General features: G+C 43.4%; 1 protein-coding gene across 1 annotated transcript in view; it reads left to right on the top strand.

Moving 5' to 3' along the window:
• Positions 1-2,267: 2,267 nt before the first annotated feature.
• Positions 2,268-23,945, top strand: part of cps1 (carbamoyl-phosphate synthase 1, mitochondrial) — a 28,287-nt gene continuing 6,609 nt past the window's right edge. The window contains exons 1-32 of the mRNA XM_086123435.1: positions 2,268-2,455; positions 3,195-3,304; positions 3,384-3,528; positions 3,987-4,076; positions 4,197-4,253; positions 4,609-4,701; positions 4,809-4,898; positions 5,062-5,190; positions 5,962-6,068; positions 6,280-6,421; positions 6,622-6,699; positions 6,814-6,912; positions 8,449-8,544; positions 8,733-8,922; positions 9,045-9,202; positions 9,311-9,439; positions 9,551-9,695; positions 9,906-10,116; positions 10,362-10,560; positions 10,680-10,856; positions 11,189-11,307; positions 12,764-12,905; positions 13,128-13,193; positions 13,355-13,418; positions 13,561-13,742; positions 14,639-14,833; positions 17,821-17,888; positions 18,689-18,764; positions 19,424-19,501; positions 19,791-19,898; positions 20,076-20,165; positions 20,231-20,401. Coding sequence (XP_085979561.1) covers positions 2,330-2,455; positions 3,195-3,304; positions 3,384-3,528; positions 3,987-4,076; positions 4,197-4,253; positions 4,609-4,701; positions 4,809-4,898; positions 5,062-5,190; positions 5,962-6,068; positions 6,280-6,421; positions 6,622-6,699; positions 6,814-6,912; positions 8,449-8,544; positions 8,733-8,922; positions 9,045-9,202; positions 9,311-9,439; positions 9,551-9,695; positions 9,906-10,116; positions 10,362-10,560; positions 10,680-10,856; positions 11,189-11,307; positions 12,764-12,905; positions 13,128-13,193; positions 13,355-13,418; positions 13,561-13,742; positions 14,639-14,833; positions 17,821-17,888; positions 18,689-18,764; positions 19,424-19,501; positions 19,791-19,898; positions 20,076-20,165; positions 20,231-20,401 — 3,930 coding nt within the window. The 5' untranslated portion in view covers positions 2,268-2,329. The remainder of the gene's footprint in view (positions 2,456-3,194; positions 3,305-3,383; positions 3,529-3,986; positions 4,077-4,196; positions 4,254-4,608; positions 4,702-4,808; positions 4,899-5,061; positions 5,191-5,961; positions 6,069-6,279; positions 6,422-6,621; positions 6,700-6,813; positions 6,913-8,448; positions 8,545-8,732; positions 8,923-9,044; positions 9,203-9,310; positions 9,440-9,550; positions 9,696-9,905; positions 10,117-10,361; positions 10,561-10,679; positions 10,857-11,188; positions 11,308-12,763; positions 12,906-13,127; positions 13,194-13,354; positions 13,419-13,560; positions 13,743-14,638; positions 14,834-17,820; positions 17,889-18,688; positions 18,765-19,423; positions 19,502-19,790; positions 19,899-20,075; positions 20,166-20,230; positions 20,402-23,945) is intronic.

The raw sequence follows: 23,945 nt of genomic DNA, 5'->3' as shown, positions 1-23,945 counted from the left end.
AAGAGCCAACTCAGATCTCAGAAAGTTACAACTTGGGTGCCATTAGTTTCGGAATAGTGACGATGATTTTAAGATCCGTGGCTGACAGGCGCCGTAGAAAATATATTTTTAAATGGCGGGGCGGAAATGGTTTCATTTTATTTCACATTTCCCCTAAATTCCTGGCGGTTTTCCTTTATGTCCCAGTGTAACATGTCTTGACTGATTGAACGGGTACTATATCAGGGGCAACACTTGAAGAAGAATATTACACATCAGCCTTTTCTGTCTGTATAATGCATATTCACAATTGCTCACCCAAACATGCTGCCATGTACAGTGATTTTGGAGCCAGCGCCCACTGTGATATGTTTAAAAAAAATTAGCTGACCTGAAATATCTCAAATGCCTTGGAAAGCTGTACATGAATTTCCATTTAAAAAATAATAATAATCTGACGCAAAACTTCCTGGAAAAACCTAGATAGGGTTTGTCTGACTCTATCGTATCCATCCATCCATTTTCTGAATCGCTTTATCCTCACTAGGGTCGCGGGGCGTGCTGGAGCCTATCCCACCCGTCTTCGGGCAGTAGGCGGGGGGGACACCCTGAACCGCTTGCCAGCCAATCGCAGACTGTATAGTATTGTTCATGAAATGTCAATGTGTTGGTGGAATGGATCCTTGAAACGAAATATTATTTTGTCTCAACTATTAGCCAAAACCAGACTTGAAAATCTGGCAGAGAGAGACGAGGGAGCCTGAGGGTCTATTTTGGTGTCCTCTCTTAAGCTCGGTCCACCATCTGAAAGCCACTCTTGAAACAGCGGACAATGTGGGGTCCCCTTCGTCGAGGACAGACACTTGAGCTCATTAGGCCACAAGCCAGCCACTCAGTGAAGGAATTCAGAACACGTAATCACAGTCTGCACACTAATCCAACCCCATACAGTATATTGCACTGGCGTCTCATCTTCCCTCTACTTATTGCTGAGCAATTTCCTGTGACACAGGTTTCTAGCATTCTGTCATATCCATCTAAAAAAAAAAACTATCTACAGTTGAACCAAGATTCGAGAATAAATCTTTTAGTAGGACTCTCTTCTATTAAAAGTGAAGTTTCACGGTTGTTGGTAATCTGAGGGGCCACTTCGCGTGTGGCTGAAAATTAATCACTTGGAATGTAACTACTGTAAACCTGGGCATCTAGAGTAATGAATAACAGCAAAATTGATCATAGTACTTGGAAAATAAACATGTTTAAATGTAATTACGCTGTTCTTAGATGTGGCGTATACATTAAATATTACCACTGGATGTCAGTAGAGCACCAATGTCCAAGACATAACCTGAGGCTAAATTCATTTCATGAGTTTTGAGCTTTTGAGCTGGAAACACTGGGTAAAAGCACACAAAGCAATGCAACGATATTGAGTACACGAATGAGATTTTAAACTAACCAACTATTTGTCTTACGTGCACATACATGCATCCCAACTAATTAGACAAAAATAAGTGCAAAATGTACAGCTCTTTTCCAACATGGGCAGTGCCGCTTCCTGAGTCGACACGGTATTCAATGATTCACACACACACACTTTGTTCAGACTGCTGAATCCAGCAGAGTCGCAGTCAGGCACCCTTCTCCGTTGAGGACCAATCTTGCAGTGATCAGCAAATGCACAGACCCCTCTAATCCCACTTCCATGAGCGTCCACATGGTCCCTTTTTGAGCTTTTTCTTTTTTTCCCATCTTTCTTTCTGTCTTTTCTACTGTTTCCTTTCTTTCTTTCAAAATCAAGCAACTGACCCCAAAAGATAGATACATTTACATCTTTGAAGTATATATATTTTTCACTTTCGATGTTGTATTAAGTACTTTTGTCGATATTTCTTCCGTAATTAAATATTGAAAACGGAATAACAGTGTGTTGGTTTTTAAAAGGTGATGTGAAAACTACACTAAATGAATGAAAATACACTCAAATTAAGAATAATGTAATCTAAAATGTAGATGCTGTGAAATTCGAAAGCCCTACGAATTTTGTTTGAACAATGTACTGGATGACGTCCACGAGGAGGACCAATCAAATCGCCCAGCGCATCAATGACGCACCAAATTACTTGGTGTCGTCCAATCAGCTGCCACCACTTCGGACCCACACTGAACTGTCAGGGAGGGAACTTGTTGCTGTCATTCTTCAACTCATTCATTCACGTTTGAAATCACCACGGGACCTTGCTCGTCGTTATCTTTTCAACGAAACCATTTTAAACACCTTTTAAACTCAACCGCACATTGTCGAAGCCAAACCTGTCGTACAGAATACTGAGCGACTTTGCTGGATAATATGACCAAAATCCTGCTGGCTTGCAGCGCTGTCAAATCTCTGAGACGCTGGCGTGTAGTTGGAAACAAAGTTGGAATAACGCCAGTATGGCCGAGACCTCAGAGTGCGAAGCTTTTTAGCGTCCAGGTAAGGGAAGCGGTGTGTCGTTTGTGTCCAGTTCAGGGAGTTGACGAAGGCTCCAACGAACTCCAAATAATCATTGCTCACGTCATTCAATTCCCGTTTAGAGGCATGGAAAGGTCTCAAAATGTAACGCAAATCATCCGAAATCATCTTCTCCGTAAATCGGTTTATATAGTTGGACCTAACCTGACTTTGTACATAAAGAAAAATGGATCCAAGTTACCAGAGTTTCGATTCATAGTTTAGTTAGTGATATTTAATTTATAACGCCGTGAAGATTTGACACTCTAAAACTGCACATTTTTTCAAGGTGGAATTAAAATGTATGAATACCTACTTTTTTTTTTTTTTTTGGTAATTTGATGTATTTCAAAATATGGAGTTTTGGAGGACAGGGCAGCAGTTGGGCACATTGTAGAAAATGCATAAGAGTATTGTTGAGGATGTGGTGTTTTGAAAAGAGAAGAATGACTATTTAGTAACCGGATGGAGGTCACAGTGGGTCATCAACCTTCGTGTTCACATACTCGGTCTTTGTCTGCAACACCGAGCGCACGCAGTGAAAAATTCAAATGTCTGCTTGAGCTTTCACAGCACAATTACGCTGCCCGATGGTGTTAAGCTCCCACTCGTGTGGTCAGTTTACCAAATTTGAAAAATGTATCGCATTCAGACTCGAATAGGGAAGATCTTTCTTTTTTTCTCCTTTCAACATATGACGTTGATCTTTTCTACTCGCCAGGCCCAAACAGCACATCTCGTCTTGGACGATGGCACCCAAATGAAAGGGTTTTCCTTTGGTTATGATGCCTCAGTAGCTGGAGAGCTAGTCTTTAATACATGCCTTGTAGGGTAGGTAAGACCATCATAACAATTATGCACCTCGATCATCACTCCGCAATCCTCTCATTGTCACATTCGCTGTCTTTAGATATCCCGAGGCCTTGACAGACCCCAGTTACAGGGGTCAGATCCTGACCTTGACGTATCCAATAGTGGGGAACTATGGTGTACCGAACACCAAAGAGCTGGATCACCTTGGCCTGAGAAAGCATGTGGAGTCTGAGGGCATCCAGGTATGAAGCGCCACACTGTTTCATGGGTTAAATTTGTATTGGTTCCTGGGTAGGTTGAAGCACAAGCTTAAAGACAGACTGTAGCTCACATCGCTTTCTGATGAACATTCATCCGTCCGGCTATCTATTTTCTATATTGCCTAAAGTCACGAGGGTGAGCTTGTAGCCATTCCAGCTATTCCAAATATCGAACTTTCAGTGTCATATTAATAAAAAGAAAACGATCTTTAAAAAAAAAACAGTGGAGTATTTCTATTCATGACTATGTTCCTTAAGTTACTCTTTGCACTGACAAGTGCAGTGTAGGAAGTTTCATTTCTATACTGTATATGCTGTCATAAAATGAGCTTTTCTTTACCACTCTGTGACGGCCCAACTGGGGACTGCATCGTCCCTGTTAAATAAAAGTACTGTACCGTAAATACATAAATTGTACTTTTTTTTTTTTTTGTCTTGAGGTGTCTGGCCTTCTGGTTCAAAACTACAGTCACGAGTACAGCCACTGGAACTCTGTTAAGTCTCTGAGTCAGTGGCTAGAAGAAGAGAAAGTAGGTGCTCTTATGATACTTGGTGTGTCGTGAATAACAGTAGGCCTGGACTTTTTGGGTTATCACGCCATATTGTCTAATTTCTTTTTTTTTTTTTTTCTTTTTTTTTTTACTTGTCAGGTTCCTGCACTCTTTGGGATAGACACCAGAATGTTAACCAAGATCATCAGAGACAAGGTGCTGTAGATGTGATGATCTGTTCATCACTTTTGTTAGTTGGTGTGCAAAATTGTGCATCGGTCCTGTTGGATATCGCAAGCTAGCGGCGTGAGAGACTTATTAATTTGTGCATCCGGCATTGCCGCAATTCTTTTTGGTCCGATTTGTGATGTCACGATCTACATAGTGTTGTTGCAGACACATTTTAGGAATTCGGCAGCTCACAAAGAATTGAATAGGTTTGTGTCATTTCAAAATTGGGTAGATGTAAACAGTCCAGAGACCTAACCTTTTATGAAAGGAAATTAAACAATTGATTTTTTCCATAATATGTCCTCTTGAAAGTCCTTTCCTGATTGTGTTTTCTCCTCAGGGCACCGTTCTTGGGAAAATTGAAATTGATGGGCAACCTGTTGAGATATCAGACCCCAATCAAAACAATCTGATCGCAGAGGTCTCAACAAAAGTAATGGCAGCTTTTACGGAATGCTCAACAAAGCTTTTTGTAGGGGTTTTTTTTTTCTTTTTTGGCTCAATGCTGATTTCTTTCTTATATGTCCTCTGACTCCCCAGGAAACCAAAGTTTTTGGAAAAGGAAACCCTGTCAAAGTAGTAGCAGTTGATTGTGGTATTAAGCATAACATAATTCGCCTGCTGGTTAAGGTGAGCAAACGCACGGCCCCCCCGAACCTCAATTTCCCTGGAGAAATCGAAAAAAAATATTAGTATTTGGAAGACCATGATTTAGCACCATTTGAATCTTTTCCACGTTAACCGGTACTGTCGCTTCATATATTGCCACTAACTAAATGTGTCCATGTGCCAGCGGGGTGCAGAAGTTCACTTGGTACCATGGGACCAGGACTTGCTGAGTCTCAGCTATGACGGCCTGTTCATCTCCAATGGACCAGGAGACCCGTCCCTCGCTGAGGCACTCATCCACAATGTCCGCAAGGTGGGAACGAGAACTGGCTTCTGTTTTGTTTCGATGCAGTTGTCTATGGAAGTAGTAATTGGTTTTGTTATTTAGATTTTACACCAGGCATAAACGTACTTTGTGTATAGTATCGATAAATAAATTACAAACTAGTGGCCCTGTGGACGAGTGGTTAGCGCGTCGACCTCACAGTGCAGAGGCCGTGGGTTGGATTCCAGCTCAGGGCTTCCTGTGTGGAGTTTGCATGTTCTCCCCGGGCCTGTGTGGGTTTTCTCCGGGTACTCCGGTTTCCTCCCACATTCCAAAAACACGCATGGCAGGCTGATTGAACACTCTAAATTGTCCCGAGGTGTGAGTGTGAGTGCGAATGGTTGTTTGTCTGCGTGTGCCCTGCGATTGGTTGGCAACCGGTTCAGGGTGTCCCCCGCCTACTACCCGAAGACGGCTCCAGCACCCCCCACGACCAGATCGAAAAATAGATGGATGGATGGATGAATTACAAACCACGAAAATGTTCTATTTTTTGTGCAATAGGAATTTACTCAGTTACTGGGTGAAGCTTTCTCCATCCTTAAGCTTTATTAACTTGACAATGTTACAGTTAAAATCGGAACTTTTTTTTTTTTTTTTTTCAAATGCCATACTAAGAGGTATAGTAAAAGTTCCTTTGCAGGGGCCACTCGGTCAACTTTTACATGAGCTGTCTTCACAAGAGGAAAAAAAGAGCTGAGAAGTCTTTTGGATGAAATATCATAAATCACGTTGGCCTTTTTTTTTTTTTTTGTCTAGGTGCTGGAGAGTGATCGTCCCCAGCCCGTGTTTGGTATCTGTATGGGCAATCAGATCACCGCGCTTGCTGCTGGAGCTAAGTCCTACAAACTGCCAATGGGCAACAGGTGAGTATCATCTGAAATGAATGCATTTAGGACAGAATGTTTTTGTGGTTTCAGCATGACATGAAGGCCGTACGACTGAATTTAAAGGATGTTTGCGATTTGTGTAGTACCTGCCGTACAGTGACGGCCGTACCTCACTGATCTTGAAATTCAATCAGGTGGAAATAAAATGTAGATGCAACGAGTCTCATTTGTGCGTGTTTTTCCCCAGAGGTCAGAACCAGCCGGTAGTGAACGTGATGACGGGCCAGGCCTTCATTACTGCACAGAATCATGGCTATGGCATAGATAGCGAGTCCCTACCCCCGGGGTGGAGCCCGCTTTTCATCAATGCCAATGATGGCACAAATGAGGTTAGTTTCACTATTTGCAAATGACTTCAGGAAAACATGCCCGTCTGATTTTTTTTTCTATTCCATGAATAAACATTTGCTCTCGTCTCGGCTCATAAAATATGGAGTGAAAGTGGAGAATCCTCCGTGGGGGGGAGGGTGGTAGTATAATATTGTTGACTTGATTTTGTGCACTCACATCAAATTTGGATGTTTCGCAGGGCATCATGCACAACACGAAACCTGTTTTCACAGCTCAGTTCCACCCAGAGGCTAAAGGCGGCCCCACTGACACAGAGGTATTTAAAAACTTACCGCACTGAATAAAATTCAATCCCAGTTATCCCTGCATTACTATGCTTTTATAATATTGTCATTTTTTTGGGGGGGCGGGGGTTATTTTATTTTTACAGTTCCTTTTTGACACCTTCATGACCCTCATCCAAAAAGGAAAAGATGCCAACATAGTGTCAGTCATGCCGAAGAAACCATTCGTCCCTCCCAGAGTGCAAGTATGATTGTCAAAAATATTATCATGAGGTTAATGTCGTAAATCAGGGATTGGACCACCATTTTCCATTGTGCTACTAGGTAGGAGGGGGTCACATACGACCACATACACTTCCTGACAAAATGCCAAGCTCACAAGAAAATCACCACACGTTGTGATTTACATAAAAAAAATAATCATTCAAGGACGGCACAAAATAGCTGCACAGCAAACCAACATTAAGTGCAACTCATTCAACAAATTTTGTGCATTTATTTTTCCCCCACAAAAATCCACTCACTCAAAAATAGAATGTTACTGAGGTTCTGTTTGTCTAGGATGCCAATCCAAATCTGTAAAAAAATGACAGCCTCCTCACATTATTGTATAGGTATCTGACCCGGCGTATGCCTGACATAAGATAAGATAAGATAAGAAAACCTTTATTAGTCTCGCAATGGAGAAATTCCCAATTCACAGCAGCAAAGTTATCAAAGGAAGAAGTAGAACAACAAAATATTGGAGCTGCTGGAAAGGCAGCCACTCTTGCGGCGCCATTTTGAAGTCAAAATAACAAAAATAACACAACACAACACATAGGACATAGACAGTCGTGCAATCTTCACCACTTTTCTGCATACATTTTGTTGTCTGAAGCAGTTATAGATGAAAGAGGAGAGGATCAAAGTGTCCTTTCACCAGTGGATCAGAGACGTCATGCTGAAAATGTGCACACGTCTGCTACAAGCTAAGTTTTGAAAGCAAACACGAAGCTGTAGCGTCCATTGACGAAAAGAGATTCGTTCACTTCTCCTGTCCCACGTAATCCGCTTCAAACTCCAAGCCGCGACTCCCAGTTCCAAATCCGCATCGGCGCTCCGCGCTAACGCTCCTTTCTTCTCATCGTCGGCTCCTCAAGACTTACATCCATCCAGACGCAGACCGTTCAACAGCACCGATCTCTCCGCTGAACAAAGCGGGGCTGTGAAAAATGCTGCCCATTACAGGTGCAAGACACAAGCGTCCCGGACTGTCCAGCAACAACAGTCAAATGGCGCCGACATTCCTCCCAGTCAAAAACAGTGCTGGTATACCCATGCTGCCGAGAAGGCGCAACCACCAAGCACAGAGTCTCCTCCTTGATGAATGTCGTGGCCAAAAAATGCTGACAAAGCCCACATCATTTCCACACGACGTAACAACAAACACAAAGTGACAAAACAAACACAAAAACAACAAAAAAAAGCAAGGCTCATGAGAGCACTTGCTGACGGCTGCCTACTCGGGCGCCATCTTGACTTCAAAGTGCTAGTGCTGAATGGTGATATTACAACATAAAACTCCACAGTGGAACCCCACTATTCGCAGGCGAGAGCATTCGGCTGTCCACTGTGGTAGAGGAGACATATTTCGATAACCCCCACCCAGCTAAAAAATTAAATTGGAAATTTAATGAAGGGGTTTCTCAGAGTGAGCTGGCCGCCGGTAGTCCATTTCTGTCTGAACTTACTGTATAGTCTCCGTCTCTCTTTTTGCTTTATTTTCTCTTTGCGTGAAGGTTTCAAAGGTGCTGGTACTCGGTTCTGGAGGTCTGTCGATTGGTCAGGCTGGAGAGTTTGACTACTCCGGATCTCAGGCCATCAAGGCCATGAAGGTGACAACAAAATGGATACAATGTTTAAAATAGACATTTTCATACTAACTGTAGTCTATGATGTATGAGGAACAAAAAACGTGGCTACTTATGTCAGAGCAAGAAATGTTTTGGTTCACCGACCGTACTAGTATCATCATACTCGATGTCGTCTTCACCCAATGGCACACTGTAAATTGTTGTTTTAGGAGGAGAATCTGAAGACTGTGCTCATGAACCCCAACATAGCCTCAGTCCAAACCAACGAAGTCGGCAGCAAGCAGGCTGACACGGTCTACTTTCTGCCCGTCACGTCGCAATTTGTTACCGATGTGATTAAGGCTGAGCGTCCCGATGGCATTTTGCTTTCCATGGGTGGACAGACTGCCCTCAACTGTGGCGAGAAAAATACTTTTTACTTGTATTCATTGTGCATACATTTCCATTTGATTCACAAGTGAGAAGAGAAATCAAACGTCATTTGACGTTCCTCTTGGTACGTTGTTTTGTGTCGTTTCCAGGAGTAGAATTGTTTCAGCAGCGGGTCCTGGAGAAGTATGGAGTGAAAGTCCTGGGCACACCGGTGGAGTCCATCATGGCTACGGAGGACAGGCAGATCTTTTCTGAGAAACTCAAGGAGATCGATGAAAAGATTGCACTCAGTGTGGCTGTGGAGTCTGTAAGAATACGAGTGTGATAACAGGTTCCGCAGTAGCTTTCTAGCAAAGTCATTATACATTGGGGTGGGAAATGCCGAATAAATAAAATGCGCTTTTGTTACGTTGAGGTGTGTGATGCCTTGAAAGCCGCAGAACAGATCGGCTACCCAGTGATGCTGCGATCGGCGTATGCCCTGGGAGGTCTGGGCTCAGGTCTGTGTGCCAACAAGGAAAAACTGGAGGAAACTGCCCACAAGGTAAGAATATTCAAAGCTTGCCATGATGGAGACATTTTTGGGCACTTATTTTCAGAGCTCCCAATTATTATGGGGATTCCATCTTTGAATGTAATTTGGGACATTTTCTAGGCTTTGGCAATGAGCAGTCAAGTCCTGGTGGAGAAGTCGTTGCTTGGTTGGAAGGAAGTGGAATATGAGGTGGTGAGAGATGTGGCAGATAATTGTGTCACCGTCTGCAACATGGAAAACTTTGACCCATTGGGCATTCACACAGGTAGTAAAACACCTTGAGCGTGTTTGATCGTTTTTTAAAAATTTAAATCCAATACAATCCAGTTGTTGGCATGATAAGCTGTCCTCAACGGGTTCAATCCAATTGAGACAATCGCGTATCAAAAAAAGAAAGATGTCTCGTCAACCCTCACGCTAAACCGAACGTAAGTGCGCTACGACTCCATGCGTTTCTTTTCCTCCTCCTCTTCAGGCGACTCGATTGTGGTGGCGCCGAGCCAGACGTTGTCCAATGAGGAGTATCACATGCTTCGCGAAACGGCCATCAAAGTGGTTCGCCACCTCGGTATTGTCGGCGAATGTAACATCCAGTACGCGCTCCACCCGTCGTCCCTGGAGTATTGCGTCATTGAGGTGAATGCTCGGCTCTCAAGAAGCTCGGCTCTTGCATCCAAAGCCACCGGGTAAGAGACTTGGGTAGATTGCATTACACTGGCCTGCCGCAACGTCAGGTGAGTCTGCGCAAACCCAGATGGGATCAAATACAAAAGCTGCCTGATCAAATCTGCTTTTTTGCAATACCGCGGTGGATATAATCAATTTGACCACGCCCCTTTTCGAATTCACCCCCTCTGGTGATACAGCAGCTGTATGACTGAGCTCTCATGGTTTATTTTGCTCTCTTTGCATGACGTCCCCTGTGTCACAGATACCCCTTGGCGTTTGTGGCTGCTAAATTAGCCCTTGGGATCCCCTTGCCTGAGATCAAGAATTCTGTATCCGAAAAGACCACAGCCTGCTTTGAGCCCAGTTTAGACTACATCGTCACCAAAATCCCCCGCTGGGACCTGGATCGCTTTCAGGGGATGTCAAATGAAATCGGCAGTGCCATGAAGAGTGTCGGAGAGGTGATGGGTATCAGAACGCTCATTCACTTACAGTTCTGGGGATTATGACGCGCCGCAAATTTTGGTGTGATTTATAAATACCGTGTATGCGTACGCATACGTCAATCGAATGGCTTTAGGTGATGGCAGTTGGCCGTACTTTTGAAGAGAGCATGCAGAAGGCCCTGAGGATGTGCCATCCATCAGTGGATGGATTTGTGCCCCGACTGCCCCTGAAAAAAGCCTGGACAAACACCCGCGGCTTGCAACAGGAGCTTGCCGTGCCTTCCAGCACCAGAATTTTCTCCATTGCCAAGGTGCACTTAGCTTTCATATTTCTCTGGGAAGACGTACTGCGGTTTACACGTCAAGTTAACGTTGGGACTGGCATTAAGTAAATGAGCCCCCAGTTGGATTTGTTCTCAATATCATGAACTTGTTTGTGCATTTGACTTTGCTTAAAGGCTTAAAGAGAGCAACAACCCATCCATTATTTGGAACATTACTTGAATATCCAAGTAATTTTTCAGATCCTACTGAAGGAAACGTGTTGGATTTGTGCCCTTGCAACAAGGAGAATGAATGATGAACTTGATGATGATGAATTATAGATGTTCGGCGGCATCTGTTTCATGTTTCTCCCCTGAAGGCCCTCCACGGCGGTATGAGCGTAGATCAGATCCACCGGTTGACGGCCATTGACACGTGGTTCCTGCATAAACTCCAAAGGATAACGCAAATGGAGCAGCACCTTACAAACCACAAAAGGTATTATGAAAATCATTCCAAATATGGTCTGAAGGCACAGAAGTTTACCGAATGTTTAATCTTCATCCTGACTTGGGGTCACCCTTTTGGGTGGCTTCTAACTATTCCAATTAAGAATTCCCCCATATATTCAGAAATGATCATGTGGACTGATTATTTTATTTTTACAGCCTTGTAAAGAAATACGGTTATTTCAATTGATTTTACGTGTAAAATTACAATTGAAAGACCCAAATGGTGCTCACCTCAATGAATCCGCTGGTGTCTGCAACTCTCCGCGACTGCCTTTAAGAAAAGGTGCCATTTTTGGAAAAATATCATACGGTATAATATATATAATAGGCGGCCCGGTAGTCCAGTGGTTAGCACGTCGGCTTCACAGTGCAGAGGTTCGATTCCAGCTCCGGCCTCCCTGTGTGGAGTTTGCATGTTCTCCACGGGCCTGCGTGGGTTTTCTCCGGGTGCTCCGGTTTCCTCCCACATTCCAAAAACAGGCATGGCAGGTTGATTGGACGCTCTAAATTGTCCCTAGGTGTGTGTGTGGGCGGATGGTTGTTTGTCTCTGTGTGCCCTGCGATTGGCTGGCAACTGATTCAGGGTGTCCCCCGCCTACTGCCCAAAGACGGCTGGGATAGGCTCCAGCACCCCCCGCGACCCTAGTGAGGATCAAGCGGTTCGGAAACTGGATGGATAATATATATATATTTGGATCTCATTCTATCCCATTTTTTTTTAAATGTCCAATCAAGTTTCTCTTGCCCTGCCTTCCAGCTTCAACATGGACAATTCTTAGAAGAGTCAACACCGGTTTCCTCCTCACTCTGACCATTTAATAATGGATGGCCGGTGGTCGTTCGGGCAGCCTTCCATGTGTCAGCCTCTTGTAGTCTGTATAGCCTCTGCGGGTAAAGGCGATTGAGATGGACACGTTATAGTGGGCTGCTGTCAGACGGAAGCTCCACAGAGTCAAGTTCAGGTGGCCCTGTGGCTCCCTTGCTCCACGCGAGCATTATGTATGTGCATCACTTAGGTGGTTCTTAAGATTGTGATCGCTTTGACGTCGAAAGAAACATTCTTTCCAATATAAGTTTTTTTTTTTTGGGTAGTGCTTCTATCACACTGAAAGACTCCCATTCGCAGACCGGCTAAAACGTACCAGGAGTAGATTTTAACCATTTCGGGGACAGCGGTTACTACAGTGGGCGTGTTTTCAGGTTACAGGTTATCATTCTTGGTGCGTGAAAGGGTTAAATTAGGTCACAAACACTTGATAATGTCTGCACTGCTTTTTTCGTGTTGCGCAGCCTTTGCTCAATCTGTGTTTGGGCTTGTTTAATAATAACATCAGAACGTCGTGCGATGTTTAAAAAGCCTATTTATTTTCCGCAATAGATGTACAGGCAAGTTGATGTGACTTGGATCAGGGAGGTATCTGTTTAAATTCCATTTCTAATAGTCTGTCAGTGTCAAAGGGCCTGCTTCTGAGGGCCAAGCAGGAAGGCTTCTCGGACCGTCAGCTTGGACTCATTTTGGGGATCAGCGAGGGAGCGGCGAGACAGATGAGGCTCAGGCATGGGATCAGACCTTGGGTCAAGCAGGTGGGTGACACGCGTTTCTTGACTGGAGGTTCTAGTACAGGTTCTTTGATATTCATCTTGATCATATACGTGATCGTAATGTCCGAAACCAACATTTCGAAATATGACTTTGTGCTTCTCGTTTTATGTTTCTAATGCTTTGTTGCAGTTTAAGTATTTAAGTGAGAGTAAACCATTAAAGGATAATTTAATTTATTTTATATGTTTAAATTTTCTTCTCAGATTGACACATTGGCAGCGGAATATCCTGCCAAAACCAATTACCTGTATTGCACCTATCATGGCCAGGTGAGAGATGTTAAAAAAAAAAAAATACAGTATATTCAAACGGTTTTATTGTTTCTCTGCCAAGTTATAGAAATAGAAACACATTTAAATGAATGATCCAAAAATATGAAGATTGATTCCAAACAAACCAATTACTGATAATTGGTGATCTAATTCACCAGGAGCATGACTTGGACTTTCAGGACCAGTCAGTTATGGTTCTCGGTTGTGGACCCTATCACATTGGTGAGTTAAGTTTTCAATCTCGTTTCAACATCCGTTCTGCGCTATTTGACATGATTTGACTTAATACTGTCATGCATTTTTTTCTATCCTTCGCTGCCAGTCATGGCCGACTTTTACTTTTATGATCTACTCTGTCCACCAGGAAGCAGTGTTGAGTTCGACTGGTGTGCTGTGTCAAGCATCCGAGCCTTGAGACAGATTGGCAGGAAGACAGTGGTGGTCAACCATAACCCCGAGACAGTGAGCACTGATTTTGATGAGTGCGACCGTCTGTACTTTGAAGAGCTGACCCTGGAGCGTATCTTGGACATCACCCAACAAGAGGTCAGCACCCACTGACCCTTTTGATGTGGTCAATACGAATGATGCGGTTTCAAACTGTGAGGCATACATGCTAACTGCTCACCTTGCCATCCCAAAGCATAATTTATCATTCATATCAATTACATTTTATTTTCATGGAACATAATGCCAGGTTAATGTTCATCATCCAAATGAATACTAGACCTAGTGTGCACCACACATCTATGTGTTGAGCCCAGTTTACAGTGAATAAGGCAGATTTCCTTTCCCTAATCAATTATAAAATATCCTAATCGATTTTCTTTGACATCCAGTAAATGAACCAGAGTGTGAATAAAGGTCTGTTATGTTCAGAGAGTTTGCATGATCATAAATCCCACTCTCACAGCTATAAAACCCTGCAGATTTGTTTTAATACGTGACTGTGGGTGGGACTAGGTGTGTGTGTGTGTGTGTGTGTCTGTGTGTATATTCGGCTTTGGAGCCTGAAGATAAACCCTGGTCAGGGGAGCAAGCACATGAATAATGAAGAGCGTTTCCAAGATCCACCTGCTATTGCCATGGAAACGGCATCATGATGCATACCGACTGAAGAGGGAGCCGCGATCTGTTAAGAAAAAGAGCAGGAGCATCCCCCCCTGCCCCCCCTTCTGACACGCACACTTCCTCCGGTGATAAACTAAACTCATGGCACAGCTGAGATGAACTGTTTGCATTCGTCTCATCTTTTCTCTTTGTCATCAGTCTCCAAAATAATTAAAATTGGCCGCAATCTATAAATCTTGGTTGATAGGTGTTTGGCAGGAGGATAAAGTATATTGACAAATTATATTCTGGCTGTTTTTTTTCAAAAATCTTCTTCACTGTTCTATTTTTGATCTTCGGTATTTGAATTCCAACCCCTCCTTCTTTTGCAGGGTTGCAGTGGCACCATTGTATCAGTGGGAGGTCAGATCCCAAACAACCTTGCAGCTCCTTTGCACCTGAATGGGGTGAACATTTTGGGAACGAGTCCCCTGCAGATTGACCGAGCTGAGGAGCGCTCCGTTTTTTCCAGGATCTTGGATGACCTCGGAGTGGCGCAAGCCCCTTGGAAGGCCCTCAACTCTCTGGTAAGAAGGAAGGAACATTCATAGGAAATACAACAACTCTTGCCCTCTTACATAAATGCAATATACAAACATCAACTGCAATATTGATTTCTTAATTTAGACTAACAATCTGAACAAGGGGCGGCCCGAGTGGTTAGCGCGTCGACCTCACAGTGCACAGGTGCAGGGTTCGATCCCAGATCCGGCCTTGCTGTGTGGAATTTGCATGTTCTCCCCGTGCCTGCGTGGGTTTTCTTCGGGTACTCCGGTTTCCTCCCACATTCCAAAAACATGTTTGGCAGGTTAATGGAACACTCTAAATTGTTCCTGGTTGTGAATGTGAGCGCGAATGGTTGTTTGTCTCTCTGTGCCCTGCGATTGGCTGGCAACCGATTCAGGCATTGGAATGTGGGAGGAAACCAGAGTACCCGAAGAAAACCCACACAGGCCCGGGGAGAATATGCAAATTCCACACGGGGAGGCCGGAGCTGGGATTGAACCCGGTAGTACCTCTGCACTGTGAGGTCGACGCGCCAACCACTGGACCACCAGGCCACCCTGAATAAGAACACGTTGGTCAAAATGGAAAATGACACTGACCCTCTGCCTCATGGCTAGAAAACAAAAAAAGCAAAACTAACCTCCTCCTCCTTGGAATGACATGTTTTCTTTTTCTGAGGGACATTTTCATTAAAGATCCTTTCTAACCCGCAGAAATTCAATGTTGTTCACATTTGGAGGTCCTATACCAAATATATTTAAATATATATATATATATATATATATATATATATACAGTATATATATATTTTTTTTGTCCAGAAAATGCTTGATGGTTGTTTGTCATTTTAGTTTTGGAATAACACTGCAGCCTTTTTTTGTTTCGGTCTATCAATGAAGCATGAGGCATTTCTAGTGTTTTGTACATTTGACTTGTTTCCAGCCACATTCCTGTGAGGAATAGGAAGCCATCTTTTCAACCAAAGCGTGAAGGACAAGGAAAAGTATAGAGCGAGTCTAAAATAATTCTCTTCTATTACTTTTCTCCTGGGCTAGTTTCCACAAAATCTATTAGATTGCACAGAGAAAATGTTGTGTCTATCTATTCTCCGATGATCTCAAAGAGTTTGTTTTTGTTTGGCGAGCATAATGCCATCTGAGCTGCTTGCGGTGCTTGCGTCTGTCAAGACTGCCTCGTTGCATGCTTATGAGTTAATGTTGAGAAATAGTAAAGGTGAGAAGAGAGAGTAAGAGAAAAGAGGCGATGGGGATTAGGAACTAATGTGCGAGATGGCCCCTGGAGATTGCAAACTGCTCACAACTCCTGAAGATACACCGACTATAATTTGTGTGTGTGTTGGGATGTTTTGGATAGAGAGATTTCTCTCTCTCTCTCTCTCTCTCTCTCTATATATATATATATATATATATATATATATACTGTATATACAGTATATACACACACATATACAGTAAATGGAGATTTCCATTTGATGAACATGTCATGCTAAAAACGATTGCTACACGAGTCAAGAGCTTCACATTAACTTGTCAGTCATAGAACATGATATCTGAAATCGCACATAAGGACTGTATTTGGTTGTGGGTTAGATCCATAGAGTTGCATGCGCACACTGCAAATATTAGACTAAGCGTCTGCATCATTCAATCCAAAGTCTAGCAATGTCATATTCATCATTCATTTCATTTCTCATCCCCATGGTGCCACTCTGCATGCAAGGCAGACGACATGGATTTCGCATGCGCACGCTTATTCGTATGACAGTCAATGCTATTCCAGGCAAACATGTATTTCTGTGTAAAATGTCTCATGCTGTTCCTTGATGAGGACTGCATCATGTTTCTTCTCCCGGATTCCATTTAGAGTACCCCCCCAACAACAACAACCCAGCTAAACATGTAATTACTTGACTTGTCACATATATTGGCATTGTGGCTGCTGAAATGCCACGAAGAAAAGATGATGATACACGAGGAGCTATCATTAACTGTCAGTTTGCTACGATCCGTTTTTCACATTCCTTATGTAAAGGGAATGAAAGAGGGGGGTGAGGGGAAAAAAAAGGAAGACAGTGTTTTTTATCATTACCACTAGATGGCGACAATGCATCGCTTTGTGCCAGGATTGGTTTCATCAATCACCAGGTTAACCACAACTAGAAAACCGGACATCATAATTTCTTGCAACGTCTACACAGTATTTGTTCCAGGACCCAGTCGATGTTTGTGTTTCGTCATCAGTTTGAATTTGTCAGAACAGATGCAGAGATTTTCTACTTGCATGGCAGAAACGGGAAGAAACGTGTGCATATGCTGTTTCAAATTCAAGTGGTTGGAAAAAATATATATTGATGTAGTTTGCTGATTTTTTTTAACCATTTTAACTGATAATGGATTTGTTAAAATGCATATAGCAGCCCTAAATTCACATTTAGTTTCATCCAACCCAGAATGTATTTTATGTACACTCCATTTAATGGTGTGAACCAGTTCACTCTATACCGTATATGCTCTTCCTTAAAGGGGAAAATCAATCCCCCAAAATGTTCCTGACAATAAATGTATGCAGCTCTGCTACTCTAAACACGGCATTCTGATTAATATTGCGTTTGTGGAATATGCGTTAAGCATTAAAATCCATTTGTCCATCTCAGTGGGCGGCCATTTTGCCACTTGCTGCGGATTGAAAATGACATCACAGTTGCTCTGGTAACACCAATCATGGCTCAGCTTTAGAAAACACGCGATGTCATTTTCAGTCGACAGCAAGTGTCAAAATGGCCACCCCCTGAGATGGATAAAAACGGGTGGATTTTGCTGCTTAACTCATATTCCACAAGCGCAATATTAATCTGAATGCTGTGTTTAGATTAGTGGAGACGTACGGAACATAATACTGGAAATAATTTTTGGGGGGGTTGACGTCCCCTTTAATGACATTTGTCAGAAATTCTCTGTATGCAATATTTTTTTTCTCTCCCACTCAGGAAGATGCCTTTGCCTTTGCTAACCAGGTGGGCTATCCCTGCCTACTGCGTCCGTCCTATGTTCTCAGGTAAACTTTGGAAAGGTGCGATGCTTACCACAAGCCACAAGTGGTTTTGAGCTTCCGCCCTTGATACGCATAAGTCACAATAACAACTGTGATTTTTTTGGACAGTTGTGTGGCGAAATCCACTCGAGGAAAGTGTCAAATTGAATTTTACAAAAACTGCGAAAAAAAATAAGCCTCCCATTTGCAACTTTAATTTAATGAATCACACGAATCGCATGACAATTCTTCAAGATAACACGACCCCGATGAGGGACGCCCTGTGTGCATTGGACACACAGCTAAATATATTGTGCAGAGTGAGTCATTTTGCTCCTCTGAAAAAAAGTATCAATAGATGGGGAACATTCTTGAATGTGCACGTGTATGATTCCCAGTTGCAGGCCCTTGAAAGAATGATCAGTTATCATCATTTGGGTTTGTTTGTGTTCCGCACAGCTGTCATCCAAGCCCATGGCCTTCATTTATCCGACTCCCCCCCCTCTAGCCCATTCTTTCTCATCGAAAGAATAACCCAGCGAGCATTCTAACGTCACAAGCCGTATACCCCCTCCCCCTCTAAAACAAAAAAATAAAATACAAAAAACTTGTGAACTTGTTTTCAAGAGCCCGCGGTGCTTTTTCATCTCAATTGCTACAATGCTTGTTCGCCGTTTTTACTGTTTCCAGACCTTGTTCCCGATGGTGATGCAACAGAAAGATAATGAGTGTTTGTAGCCTTTTATGCGCTCCTCTTTACTTCTCCTCTTCTCATGTGGCCTTCTGCCTCAATCCTTTTCTGTCTGCCTCTGTTGCTTCACAAGTGGCTCGGCAATGAACGTGGCACATGGAGAGGAGGAGATGAAGTGCTTTATGAAGGAGGCCGCCCAGGTGTCTCAGGTGAGCGCACTGTCCAATGTGTGTGTGTGTGAGACAACGAGAGAGAGAGAGCGAGAGAGAGTTGTTTGCGCGTCCTTGTTTCTACATGGGCTAACAGCTATATATATTGCACACACACTCACACACACACACACGCTCACTCACCGTCCATGTACACTTCATGCTGAGTTCTCCCTCTGCTTTCAATTATCTGCTGCTAGCAGCTGATGTAGCTGTTGGCTAGCCGAGTGTGCCCATTTTTTTTCTTCACTACACCCCCAAGTGTTTCAGGGGCAGCTGTCCCTTTCAAAAAAAAACCCAATATAGTACTCAGGGCTAGAATAATACACACATGCTTTACGCACACACGTTTCTACCTGCAGTGCACCAAAGCAAGCTCGTTAGGCAGCTCTTTGCTTTTCTGTTGCTTTTTATTTTTTTTTATTCTTAGTTTTTTTTTGCTAGGGTACCAAAATCATGGAAAATATGATTCCCCCGAAAATAATGTTTAGGCTTGATCCGAGCAGATTTCCCTTTATGGTGAAGCTCCTCAACCTAAGTGCAAGAGCACTGTGTTATCAGCTGACGTAAAATACATTTTATCTGAATCCTAACACACTACACAGAAAACCCACTTCAGTCCGCGTTGCTGAAAGAAATACATCATTTCTGTCCTCCAGGAGCATCCGGTGGTTATTACCAAATTCATTCGCGGTGCCCGGGAGGTGGAAGTGGATGCTGTTGCCAAGAGAGGGAAGGTATAGTTGGCTATTAGTCACATGTTAAATTCAGTTCCATTACATGAACGCGTTTTCTTCAGGCGTCATTATGCTCATTGCTATTACTGACATGAAACGTGTGTACAGTATTATGCAGTCATATGCAGGAAAGACAAAAAGACCATAGACATAGTGGACATCAAAACAAATGTGTGTGTGGGCTGTGCCCGATCACGTAATGACAAAGTCACCGTATCAGGCAGATGCTACCTGAGTCTCGAAGCAAATTGGTTTATGCATTTGTGGCCTAATCTTTATATCTGTCTAGGTGCTGGTCCATGCAATAACGGAGCATGTTGAGGATGCGGGTGTACATTCAGGAGACGCTACCTTAATGCTGCCAACACAGACCATTAGCCAAGGTTCTTTAGAAAAGGTCAGTTATGCTCTATACACACGCACGCGCGGATGTATGCATACCCGCACGCACATGTCCAGGCTTATTTTACCGTCTGCCATCTAACGTAAGCGCAATTATTGTTCTGCTGATCAATATATGTCACCGACATAGATAAATGAAACCGAGATGTATGTGTTCTTTCAAACCTCTCAGGTCAAGATGGTTACCCGAAAGATAGCACAAGCATTCGAAATATCAGGGCCGTTCAACACTCAGTTTTTGGTCAAAGGAAACGACGTCATGGTAGGTTGTCATTTTCCATTGAGATGCTCGTGTGAAGACTGACATCATTAATCTGCTCTTTTCAGGTGATAGAGTGTAACCTTCGGGCATCGCGTTCCTTCCCCTTTGTATCCAAAACAATCGGTGTGGACTTTATCAACGTGGCAACCAAAGTGATGGTTGGAGAACCTGTGGATGAAGCCGGGCTGCCTTCGCTAGAGAGGCCCATCATTCCTTTAGACTACGTGGGTATCAAGGTGAGACGGCAAAGCATTTGGAGGACTACAACCGGATGACTGTCAATGTCAAACAATGGATGTATCCTAACTTTAGTGCAGGTTGACAGTTGAGGTTCTCATGCGTCCTGTTCCAAATCGTCTGTTCGTTTCGAAAGAAAGCGAGCCTCGGCGCGCGGCGCGGATGCGTATTTGGAACTGAAAGCTGCCGCTTGGAATCGAAGCGGATTTACATGAGACGGGAGAAGTGAATCAATCCCCTTTTTTTCGTCAATGGAGGCCACAGCTTCTTGTTTACTTTCAAACTTAGCTCGTCGCAGGCGTGTGCACATTTGGAAGGATGACGTCTCTTATCCGTTGCTTTAAAAAAACAAAGCATATGGGGGAGAAAAGTAATTAAGATTGCACGACTGTCCGTGTCTTACGTAATGTGTTGTGTTATATTAGTGTGTGATTTTATGTTCACTGTTCTGGAAAGCGCTTTGTTACGGCTCTAGCTGTTGTGAAAGCGCTACATTTTAACATCCAGCATTTTTCGAGCAGTCTTTCCAAACATGGGACTTGAATGTAACCGTTGTTTAATTAGATGACTTACATAGCACGCTACTCTTCTGTGTAGGACTCACAAGGCCTGACGGTATATGTTATGGTCAGTCATTTCTGTAACGAGTCTGCGTATGACATTTGGACTCACATGGCAGATGCCGCAAGTTCAGCTTCCCCCGGATCACACGACAAAGGCAGCGTCGATGGCCTCATCCAAATACGTGTGAATGGCGGCGAACGGGGAGTAGTCGTCGGTGCTTTCTCCTACCAGCCTGGAGACTTACCTCTTTGATTGGATTAGAGAGCGTTTACGTTTCGCCAGCTGTTCCAAAGCCATTTTTTTTTCAAAGTCATTTCTCTCTCTTAATTACGGATGAGCCGCTGTAACAATGCTTGTCATTTGAAGCTAGTCAGGCAGGTATAATCCTCCACTTTCCTAACCATCAAAAGTTTTCAATTTGTAGTCTGCATGCTGGGGAATATTAATCAGAGCTCCAAATACGCAATTCACCAGACTTTAAATGCTTCCAGAGTTTACTTGAAGTGCATCAATGTAAACTCGCTCGGGGACCTAAAATGCATTTCAATTAAAAAATCTATCCCACCTCCAAAAAACAAACAAACAAAAGTGTGCTCAACTTCTTGCCTTTCCCGACATGAGCACACAAGGAATTGCAAAGTTGCACAGACTAAGAAGATTTAAGTGGGTACCCTTTTAAATAAACCCCCTTGACGTGTCTCAACGTTCACTATCACAGTGGCTGTTTCGATCAGTGTTTTCACGACTTTTGTTGTCTAGAATCTAGACAGTCCCCAACCTTTTTTTGCCCCACGGACCGATTTCATGTCAGACAATATTTTCAGGGACCGACCTTTAAGGTGTGACGGATAAATACAACAAAATAATATGATATGAGCCTGCACGAAAAGTGTGGTATTTTCAAAACATAGTAATAAACACGAATCATGACACGAGGAACGTCCTATCTGGCCGCGGCACTCTCTGGTCGCTATGGTAACGTTTAAACGTGCCTTCAAAAATACGACTCACCATCGCCGCATATTATGCAGAGTGGGCTTGGTGCGTATTTTAAGTAGAAAATCCTGATACTGTCTATTAAATGTCGCCTTCTTTCCAAATATGTTTGTTTTTTACGCATTTTGCTAGCTCCCGGGTTTCATTTTAGCGGTAACCTATGATGTGACCGAGTAGCGCGCCTTGACCTGCATCGAGAGTGACATACTGTAAACGGATGTAACGGATAATACGGTAAATTTTCAAAATAAAATATCTTTCAGATCCCGAAATGAATAAAACGGAAGTAATGTAAGTTATTTATTCTTTCTGTGTGACCCGGTACAGAATGAGCCACAGACCGGTACCACATTAGAATTTATTTATTTTTTTTTCCGCCCATGGCTAAACTTTGTCAGCACCGATATTGATACCAGTTGCTGGTGCACGTGAGAGATTGTGATGCAGTCCAGTATATTGTTTGGCCCACTCCTCGTTCACACACCGCCTCAGTTGTGTCACCATCATGCAGTTTTGAGTCAGTCCCGATTCATTCATTTGTCACAATCAAGGCTTTATCGCTTTCTCACAACAACTGACCAATGCCAGAGTTCATGCTAAGCCTCACCCCGAATCTGACGACTCTTTTGCGGTCACCGCAGCCAAAACAAACCACTCCAATGGGTGGAAAATAAACTAGAGTTTGATTACGGACGGAGCGGCTGTTGTGTCAAAGCACCCGAAAATAACTAGTCATATATTCATGTGAGGAATCCTCTCAAGTTTTTATAGTGTTGAAAATATAAAATATTCATCTTGCCCATCTCCTTTCATGTTTTTCCAAAGATGTGACTTCCACCTCCGACAAGGTTCACTGTCAAAAACAATATGAAGCGGGAAATGTTTGACTTTATTTTCCTCAGCTTGGCTGGCACCCAGAGATAACATTGTTGAGGAGCTTTCACAATTTCTCCCTCCCCCTCTCTCTCTCTCTTTGAGGCATCAATGGTTAGTGGGGATATGGAGATGGGGAAGCTCGGTAAATTGTGTTTTGGACTTGGACGTGCTTGCAGACACCCCATTACAAAATTGCTCCTCGACCCAATATATAATTGCAGGAGATTTTTGTTCTCAGCGTCCTGAGAAAGAAAACTCCTGTGGCTCATGAAGATTTAAAATCAAAACGCCGTCTTAATAAGATGATAAATGGACTGCAGGAGCAGACCTTGGCAGGAGATGATGGCAATCTCCTCTTGAAGCTCGACATGCCTTCTGAGGTCAACTCCCAACGGAGGATCCCTGTCCCGCTAAAGCCTCGATGAGGCCAGGGGCCTTCGTTTCCTTTTCTCTTCTACTCTTCCCCAGTTCGTCGGAGAGTCACACCAGCACTCGATCATGACAAAACCTGAAACCTCCTCTTTGTAAGGCTGGCTCGGCAGGATAATAGAATGTCTTCTAGGATTGCTGGTCTCTTGCTCTGCACGCAGCAAGGCTGCGTCTTCTGTCAGTATTCATCTTCGAAGTTTTGTTTGTTTCATAGCAACTGCCCTGACTTGTCCGCCCTCTTCTTCCGCTGTCCAAATATCTTATCTCATCACTGTCTAGCAGCTTCATGGCTAATCGGAATTTGTCTGTCTTAAACTTCCCCGCGACTGATGTGCTTGGCAGCTGCGGCTTACTTACTGGATACACTAAAACGTAAACTATCAAGTCAAAAGTCATCAAAAGTTTGACTTCGCTTTATTTTCCGGACACGCCTCAAAGTGACAAGCAGAATGACAAACCGATGTCTTTCACTGTCCTTTTTGTGTACATGTCAGACATTGAAAACGATTGACGTCACATGACCCACCGCCCGCCCGGTGCGAAATGTTCTTCTCTCGGCTGCAGGGTGTCATTTTGGGTCATATGCGTGAAGATGTGGAGAGGCCCCCGTTTCTTTCTGGCACTCTTTGAAGAGTGCAATGATAAGCGCTGCCACATTCCCCACATTGTTCTCTTGGA

Source organism: Hippocampus guttulatus, chromosome 11 (assembly GCF_054856545.1).
Source record: "Hippocampus guttulatus isolate MCC_2025c chromosome 11, RoL_Hgut_1.0, whole genome shotgun sequence".
Taxonomy (NCBI): Eukaryota; Metazoa; Chordata; class Actinopteri; order Syngnathiformes; family Syngnathidae; genus Hippocampus; species Hippocampus guttulatus.
The sequence above is the reverse complement of the archived record's forward strand: the minus strand, read 5'-3'. Positions and strand labels throughout refer to the sequence as shown.